The 9666-nt window shown below is 41.9% G+C and overlaps 1 protein-coding gene across 1 annotated transcript in view; it reads right to left on the bottom strand.

Annotated features, from left to right (window-relative positions):
* Positions 1 to 4644: 4644 nt before the first annotated feature.
* FGF3 (fibroblast growth factor 3) overlaps positions 4645 to 9666 on the bottom strand; it is a 5528-nt gene continuing 506 nt past the window's right edge. Inside the window, exons 2-3 of the mRNA XM_026089337.1 lie at positions 8305 to 8408; positions 4645 to 4977 (exon numbers count right to left, since the gene is read on the bottom strand). Coding sequence (XP_025945122.1) covers positions 4645 to 4977; positions 8305 to 8408 — 437 coding nt within the window. The remainder of the gene's footprint in view (positions 4978 to 8304; positions 8409 to 9666) is intronic.

Here is a 9666-nt window from a genome sequence, read left to right as displayed (position 1 = left end):
TTCAGATGTAAGTCAAAAGGTCCTGGAGCAAATTGCATGTCATCTGTCTGGAAGAGTAACTGCATTAGACACAGAACCTGGGCACTTTTCTTCCCAGTTAGTCACCTGCAGAGGCCCAGTGAGGAGACATCATGTCATCCCAGCTCAAATAATGCTAAACATCTGTGTCTCAGTTGGAGAAAATCCCAACACAGCTTACTTGGCCCTGATCCATGGTACCACACAAACGAATGGCTGGAAGGGTGGCAGAAAATGGACTTCCTAGGAGCCAAAATGAACGGGGCTGCTCTAACAAAGCCTCAGGAACCTACCCCCACCAGGCATCCCAAGCTACTAACAAGGACTTCCAAAGCTAAATTGCCAATGGCTCATTTTACAGATGTTCAGTGGGATTTCATCTTGCATATCTTGATCAATGAAAGAAGATAAATGACTCTCTCAAATGCTGTAGAGTTTGCTGCAGAACTTGAATCATCTGTTGGAACAGTGCACATGAGAAGGAAGCAAGTGTTATAGAAACTGTTTGCCAGAAACCCTCAATGTACAGTTCTCTGCCTCATGCCCTTGAAGGAAAATGACATTCAAATCCGGTTCAAGTAATTTACACATAACTGGGAAAGTGAAACAACATTTGTAAAGTGTACAGTGCAAAACATGATGGAAAGAGTTCAATGCAAAGCTGAAAATGGCACCAAAAGAAATACTTTTACAACGTGGTAGAGATGAGGGAGATGAAGAAAGAGTGAAAATGTGTATAGTGCGGACATTGGGTACTCAGCACCAGGAGTTTTGCTATGCAGATCTCTCGCCCTGGGTCTGCACTACTTGCTAATGCAGACGTCACCACAAGATGCTGATAGGGGCACTGAAATAGCCTTCAAACCACAGAACAACTGAAAATTTACCTGGTGTATAACCAAAAGGCTGCAGCAGAATGAATTTTTTATGAGGTTTGGCTTCCGTGAATGATCCCTGTTTTGAGATGAATTAAGAATGCTGGTGAACTTCTGGAATTTGAACTACACAAAGTTTTTACAAACTCTGCAATCCAAAATGAGTAAAATTCACATTTTCCTCAAGAAAAATCTGATAACAGCCTGTGGTAAGATGAAAAGATAAAGTCACACAAGAAACTTTTAAAAGAGAAGACGCAGCTTGACTTTATAACCCTAAGAAGACAGTATCAGTAACTCAAATCTCTTGAATCTTGCAAGGCATCTTATAAAGTTCTGGTCCAAATAAATAAAATGATTTATAGGATACAACTGGGATAATTATCAGCAACAGGATTTCAGCATGTCTGTATCTGGGGACTGTGGAATTCATGATTGCTAAAAGAATATTAAGTAATGAATGTCTTTAATGAAAAGTATTTCAACAGGAACAGTAATATTTCTCAGAAGTTAAAAAAAAGACAAATCCCAAAGCCATCTCTTTCAAATTGCTGCAATGAGACTGAGCAAAGAAAAATTCTAAGAATGTTGATAAAAATGTTTTAGGTTGATATGAAAATCATCACTTACCTACAGTAGTTAAAATGTCACTGCCTGAATGAGTTAATTATTTTTACTTTCTTCCCCTTCCCCTCCTTTTTTTGAGTGTCATTATTTTAAACTTCGTTGGGATGAAAAGTGAAACTGATAAGGATATAGTCTGTGTATTAAACTAAATTTCATTGAAATTCCCTACAGGAAGGTGGTTCAACAGTACTCCTACAGCAAGCACATGACACAGCTCAAAACAAAAGCATGTGTAAGCAGTTGTTTTTTTGTCATTAATGCTGTTCTTATGTCGCCTATAGCATGGGAACAGTTTTATCCACTGTTGCATCATGGTAGTAGTTTGAGCCCTTGTAAAAGAGGTAGAAGGACAAAAGAATCAGCAGAAAACTTGAGAAAAACAGAAAAGCAAAGGATACAGTCAGCACACACACTTGTCCCTGAGATAAGCAAGGAGTGAAGTCTAAATGCTGACAGAAAAGGGACTTGGATCTGGAGTGAAGGTGTCGTCTTTGGGTCTTAGGGAAATGGAGTCTGTCCACTCTCTTTAGACAGGCAGAATTGTGTCAAAAAATACCTGATGCCCTCATTAGTTTTTTCTCCTGACAAAAAAGCTCTACAACAACAGTTTGGGGTGGGGAGAGAAGCTGAGAATGGACCTTATCCTTCCAACCAGTTGGGGTGAAGAATGTCTGAAAGTGGCCAAAAAGAAAAATGTCCTGCCTGGGTGCTAGAAATGAGACATGAGGAAAAAGGCACTCATGGTCTTCAGCCCCAGGGTCTCTCTCCTGCCGGGCAGTTGGGGTGACACTTTTCTTCCCTGGTGTTTTGTTCCTGAGGCTTGTGAGCTGTGCAGGCTGCCCTTGCACCCTCTCTTTCCTGCCCAGTCAACTCATTTAGCTCCCACCAGTGCCTTGGAGGGGAAATGTAGGGTTGCGATAGGGTAGCTTGGTATAATCAACCGTATGCCCCCAAAAGACTTTTCCACTCCTGAAAACCAATAGACAAAATCTAAATCTCTTCACTGATAGAACCAACCTGCAACAGACACTTTGAATGCTGCAGGAGTTTGGACCTCGTGTGGCTCACAGGACAGTAAGCAAAATGGAAAACCTGAAATTTTTTGTTTCTTTTTCAGTCTCTTTGTTTGTTCTTTCACAGCCTATTCAGTCGCTCCTGACACAGAGGACATGATACTGCCAGACTGCTTCCGTTCAGTTCCCATTAGCATTTTTAGTTACTTTTTTGATAGCAAGCAAATTTGGGAACGCAGTTCATAATTTCCTGTATCCTTTTTTTAACCTAGGTCCATTCCACGCTCTATGTGACATTATTTAATGTGCATCATTTCAGTATCCTTTACATGGTTTTGATTTAATGGAAAGCAGAGCTCGAAGAATTTTGACTGTCTTTCTTATTCAAACATTGCTTCCTTCTTTAATAGTATATTACAAAAAGGGTATAAAGGTGGAAGTAATGGAGCATACTTTGGTAGGAAAATGCCTTTATGTTCTCACCTTTGTGTGTATGTGAGCAGCACTAAACATATTATTACTGGGCTTACTGAACTCATTTTATGGACTCTTTTTATTTCTCTTTCTCACAGAATTCTCCCCCTAATGATGAAATATTTTCATTAATTGTTTTTAAATGACCATACTGTTATTCAGTAGATAGCCCATAGTATCAGGATGACTTTGAATGGAGTTTGCACCTAACTGTGTTTCTATGTAATGTAATATTTAACTTCACAGATCTTTGGTTAAATTTAGGTCAAATGTTTATTTCAGTGCAGTCTCTTTTCTCCAGCTGTGCTGTATCTTCACCTAACTCTAGGAAGTGAAGAGTGCAAGGCCAAACCCCATTGAGATTATTGTTTTTGCTTGTCAAGCATTTCTATATCTTTGTATTGCTCTATCATCTTCCTGGATGTGAAGAGAAATTTTTAAAATTTAATGCTTAGCTCAAAATTAACTTGCAATGTGGACTCGCCTCAACTTTGCAAAAGTTCACTTTCAGATTCAGATTAGAAAAATGTATAGCAGCATATTTTTTACATTGATTAAATCAAAACTCAGGATCATTGATCCCGGTCTGAATTTGCAGTTTTCATTTTAGAACTACTTCATCAAAATAACAAACACTTAAAAAGCAAATAAAATCAGAACATAGCAGCCACCTTAAATCAGTGAATCACTACAGGTTTTGTACGGACAACATGGCTGAGCTTTTTTCCCAAGTAGTTAAAATATATTTATCCTACAACTAAGAGTTTCTGTAGAAAACTTAGCTAAAGAAAAGCATATGATAAAGATTCCTCTCTCCAGTGCTGAACTTTCATATATCACAAGTTCAATCAACACCACAAACTCAGGTTTCACAACATATTCTGGGTGCTATTCTAGAAGAGGATTCATCAACTGGTAAACAGATTTACATTACTAAACCCTGGCTCTTCCAAGATTCACTTAACTTAATGACAAGATCAGGTGTCTTGGTGTTTTAATTAAACAAATTCAGGAATACTCTAGTAATGTGTAGGTCTACTGAAATGTTCAAAGCAACTTACAATTTTTAGTTACCCGAATGTCATGGGAGAAAGTATAACTGATATTGACTGATCATAAAATAAAAATTAATGTATGCAAGTTACAAAATAAGTGAGTTTTGCTATTTCTGTATTCCATAAAAATAGGAATGTAGTCTTTTAGGAGGAACTGCCAAAAAAGCTGTGAAAGTGCTATGCTTTCTCTCAGCGCACAAAGCTGTTAAGTGTAAAATGTTCATATGATTTGGGAGGACAGGTTCACTGAGAGAATACCCTAAGGTGAGTTAGAATGAAAATAATAATAATTAAAATGTTTTTTTTTAGGAAAGAAAATCATTAAAGGTCATCATTGACAAAATTATTACACCAAACTAATTTACATTTGAATGTGCCTTAGTTTATCTCACATCTCCTTTACCACAAGTAATAATTCTAAAATAGCTAAAAGTCAGTCATGCGACTTCCAATTATATTATACAGTGTATAAGAAATGTCCACATTTATGCCTGTCATACAATCACAGCTGTTAGTCTTTTTTAGAAGTACTTTGAGGACCCTTGCTCACTTCTGGTCTCCATGCCAGCTCCCCCATTGCCCCTAGTGCCCTCTCCTTCTTCTCTGGTTCTTGCTCGGAGGCTTCAGGAGACTCTCTCGGTATTTCGCATTTGTGTGGAAAAGTCGGACCATTTCATGGTCTTTGTTATCCAACACTCTGGGCAGAAAGAGAGACGACTTCTGTGTCCTGCGAGTTTTAAAACCCCGCCTGGGTCGTCCTTTGCCGTTGACTGAGACGTACCAGAGTCTCTCTGCGCTGGCTTTACGTTTGGTGTTGGCTCCGTTGGGCACAGTCTGGTACAGACGGGATGCGTAAGTGTTATAACCCAACTCATGGATCCTTTCCACAAACTCACACTCTGCATTATAATTTTCCTGTAAAGCAAACATGACAAAGTCTAAAAAAAATACATACGTGATAGCTTGCTTGTACCTCAATTAGACTGGATGAAAGTCTTACAAAAGACTCTATTCATTATTAGGCTAAGGACAGCAACACATGTGATCGGAAAAACTCAAAGAGATGCTAAAAAGGCATGCAGAAGAGCTGAGTCTAAGCTGCTGGGCAGTAATGTGCTCCCTGTCACCAGCGGGACTGAGTTCTGTGGGTCAGAAGCAGAAAAAGACTGAATATCAGTTTGAACACAAAAAATGATATATGAATAGGAAAGAATAGCTCTGCTGGTTTTTCAGCTGTAAGTTTAATTTGTTTGCGCTTATAGGCCTAAATATGCCTGTGAACTGGAAGTATGATCTAAATGCTACCTAACAACTTTTGGCACCTGTTAAAAAGGTAAAATCATATAGTTTAAAGTGTGGATGTTGAATAAGTGTATAGCTAGATACACCTGGAGACTATTATGAAGATTTGAGCTGTGAACAACAGTTAGCTTTATGAAACTTCTTTGTTTGCATGAGTGTACCAAAATGAAAGTACACCCTGCCCACCAAGTTCCTCCAAAATGTGAGGCTGCTCTTTTATTACAACCAGGTCCCTGTACATATGCTTCCAGACAGACATGTGCTTCTTCATCCTGCCTTCCTTGTAGATGGGTTAGACTCATTTCCTCAGTACTTGCCCTCAAAACATCAGTCCCACTATAAGGCAAAACAAATTCTCTTCCCGGATGTTCACATTTTATCTATCAAAATTTGTCCCTTTTCTTCTGGTCTGCAGCCAAAAAAGGCCTGCTCTACACTGCATATCTCTTTTTCACTGTCTTAATTGCATAGCTGTCTTTGCCTTAGCCCTGAGTCGATGACTTGAATCTGTGATGTGTGTGAGGCATAGATGGGAGAGAGGGGAATAGCTGCAGCATCCTTCGCAGAGGTTTTCCTTTACAGCCACTTCTCTGGTGGAGGTGGTGAAGACACCGGTACTGAGGCCAGGGCCAGGACAGCCATGGGCTCTGCGGGAACCCTGCAGCATCCCACTAGCAACACACGTTTAATGCTGTTCACTCACCAGAGATGCTGATAGGCATTTAACAAGGTTTTAAAAGACTCTGCATGTCTCAGTTTCACAGCTGTAAAATGGAAGTGCCCTCCCTTCCGAGGGCAAGGTTTTCATGTGCTGCAGTGCCGGAGCCCATGCTACTGCCATATGGAGGCAGATTTTTCTTGCCATTTGCCTCAGTCCTAGCTCTAAAGGGTAGATTAGCACAGTCTGCAAAGGACCCCAAAAAACTCTGTAGACTCAACTAACTGATTTTACTGATGTGGAGAAATTGGTGAACCAAAGGATACCTGAGAAGAGTTATTCCAATACTGTTCCACAAAATGATCCCTGTATAATTATTCCAAAAGAGGTCAGTCTTATCAGAAGTAGGGAGCCTAACACAGGTTCCTGGCACAGTAGCACCACTGAAGTAGCTGGTCAGTTTTTCTAGGCAAGCAAAGCAGGAAAGTTTCTCCTGAGCTGAGCCTTCACCCCTTGCCCCCTTGTGAAAAGAAATGTTGGAGTGGAAAAGCTTTTCCCGAACGGTCCCTCCGGCTCTGAAACACAAGTCTGTAGGAAACCGTGTCTCTCAAACTTGAGCTGGAGCTGCAAAAATTACCTTTTCTAGTTCTACAGGAACTTTTCACAGGTGATATTCCTTGGAACATGACTCAGTTGAACGAACTGCAGGATGGCCTGGTACTCCTCACACGGGAGAGGGATATCCAAGAAAAAAGGACTCCCTGGACTATCCCTGGCTTTTCTCCACTGTAGGAGAGGGGCTTTTTCACTAAGAATTTGTTTAGTCTTATTTTAATTCAATCCAAATAATCTGGAGGAAAAAAGATATCTATTCTGAACAAGAAAGAGATAAAGGCAAGAAAGAGCTTCCTTTAAAATTCAACCTTTCCATTCATTCCTTTGGGGCAGACTCTGGCTTTGAGCTAAAGATGCCCAAATTTAATCTGCATATTAACTGGAGGCATAGAAGTAGTCCAGCCTTAACCCTGGCACAGCAGAGCTAGTATGTCTGCATTTCCCTTCAGTTGTGTTTTCCTTTGCCAAAGTTATTTGTGGTCCAATTTTCTGTACCAGCAAAGAACCATTGTCTTTATACATAGCCCCTTCCGTCAGTGGGCATCACATGAAACATACTAAAGAAGCCGGATCAAAAATATTATCTGGAAAACACTCTTGAAAAGGTGGAGTAAAATACACTGAAACAGGGAGGTAACTGAGAGCTGGTCTTGTTGATTGTGTTACCTAGCTTCCATTCACACGGAAAAAGCTCACACTGCTTGAGAATGTATCATACTGTTCAAATCAACAGAGTTACACAGAATTGTTGAAGGAAGCAAAATTCACATAGCTCTATTTTATCCCCTTCAAATCTGCTTTCAGACCACAGGATTCCTGGAGAAACTGCACAGTATGGTTGTTATACAGTAATAGATCACAAGTTGCTAGGGATGTAATCAGAGACACCAGAAGAAATTCAAGTAGGTAGATAATGCATATAGTGTATACAATGGTAAATACAGACATATTTGTCCCTGAGTGTAAAGCAGTATAAGCTAAACTGTTTTATTCACTGGGAGGGTAAGAGAGCTGAGCCGAAAGGGCAAGACCACTGCTACCGGTAGAGCTGAGATTTTGCCTCAAAGATCAGGAGGAAAGCATAAGGTCCAAGAAGGAGAATAAGGTATCTTCTTACACCTTCTCATACTTCCTTTCCTTGCTATAGCCCTGCCTTTTAGGCCCTGTTAATTCTCCCACTGCCGAACTGAATACTCTGTGCGGAGAAACTCCCATTAATGTCAGTAAGCTGCTTTTCTATAATGGTGATCCTCAATTGCTTCTGGACACTCTTCATCTGACATTTATACCCCCTACCAGTGTCCAAGATCCACAGCAAATATAAATATGGATCATCTGGAATAGAGAGAGGTAGGTAGTCTGCACCGCAAYGGCTGGCTCCTGAGGGCTTTACCAGTGCGTACAATCGCCCAGGACTCCGGCTGTGAGAAATACCTTTGGCTGTACAGGCAATAAGAAAGTAAGAACAAGGCCTCTTTCCTCTGAGAATCTCAAATCTTTTAAAAATATGCTAATTAGTTGCCTGTAACAAATCCAGAGAGAAATCTATTGTAACTTTAAATGTTTTCTCTATAAACATTGGCTTGTAAGAAATTAGTGCTCCCCACTGGACCCATTCTCCCCATAGAAAATTACCAGAGTATACCAGAGTCTTAAGTAAAACTTACTGATGCATAAAGTCTGCCCCTTTTGTTCATGGCCAGGTATCTGCCTGAGAACAAGCCCTTGATGGCAACAATTCCAACATCAACGGCAGTTATTTCCAGAATACCTAGAAACAGAAACAGTTATGAGATATGTTATTGCTCCCCACCATAAGTAAGTTTTGGAGATACGTTTGACTGATACTTACCTGCGGAGTAGGATTTCACAGCTGTCACTAGCTCATACCAAAATCATACTGCAACCATGTGAACAAAACAAGACTATTGTTTGAAACCTTATAAAACAACGACATAGGCATTGTTTGAGACAAGCTTGGCAATAAATCCCTAGATGTCTGATTGAGATTGAACTCTTTCAAAAATCAAAAAGATCTGACACTGAACTAGAGGTTCACTTAATCCTATATGTATATAAAAAAAGTTTAAATCCTCTTTAATGCTTAGGAACACAAGAGCTCTTGACTTATTGAGACCAGTCACAAAGCTGTCCATTTCAGGACAAAGCCCTCGCTGAGGTCTCCAGAGGGTAAAACAGAGTGAGTCGGCTGCATTTTAGAGCCATGTATATAATCAAGAAAGGAACTTGTCATTTAGGAGGTCAATGTAGCCCTCCAGAAAAGGACAATATGACTGCCTGAGTCAAATTAAAAGGGAGGGGATGTTTCAGGCCATCAAAGATGGGGTCTCAAATACTAGACAAGTGTCACAGGCAGGGCTGGCACAACGCCTACCAAAATGTTTATGTCCAGCCAGAGATGCCAGGATGCAGAGGGAGGCACAAATGGTCCAGGGGAAGATGCGTTGTATGCGCACAGCTCTCCAGCTGCCGCTCAAATCCTGCTCTCACCTCAGCAGCTCTGGCCCAATACCTCGGTACTTTCTACCAGTGTTTGGGAGCCGAGATGCAGCCCAAACCCATCGCTGCCTTTCGGCAGCGCTAAAGCGGAGCCGTGGGCCTGCCCGCGTTGCGGAGCCGGACTGCTGGCCCCACCGCGCCTGGGAGAGCCGGGGTGGTTACGGTGCAGCTGTTTTGAATCACCCACCGCTTCGCCGCTGAAGGATGTCTCCTCCGGGCTCCGAGAGCCGGGGGTTCCTCTAGGAAACAGCGGCCTTCCTTTAGGGACTACAGCCACATCCCCGAGGTCTCCCTATCGCTGCGAGCCATCACCGCCGGGGCTGGTGCTTCCTGGGGCCGCGGCACCGGGCCGGGGCTCGGGCCGGGGGCCGGGGCGGCGGCGGGGGCTGCCGAGGCTCCCCGGGGCCGCTCCCCCCGCCCCGCCGGCGCACGAACCCCCTCGCTCCGACGTATCCCGTTTCACCTTAATGACGGCCGAGCCCGGCACACGCCAGCGGGGCAGATGTGCC

The sequence above is a fragment of the Apteryx rowi genome, unplaced genomic scaffold, assembly GCF_003343035.1.
Source record: "Apteryx rowi isolate R43461 unplaced genomic scaffold, aptRow1 scaffold_81, whole genome shotgun sequence".
Classification (NCBI taxonomy): Eukaryota; Metazoa; Chordata; class Aves; order Apterygiformes; family Apterygidae; genus Apteryx; species Apteryx rowi.
The sequence above is the reverse complement of the archived record's forward strand: the minus strand, read 5'-3'. Positions and strand labels throughout refer to the sequence as shown.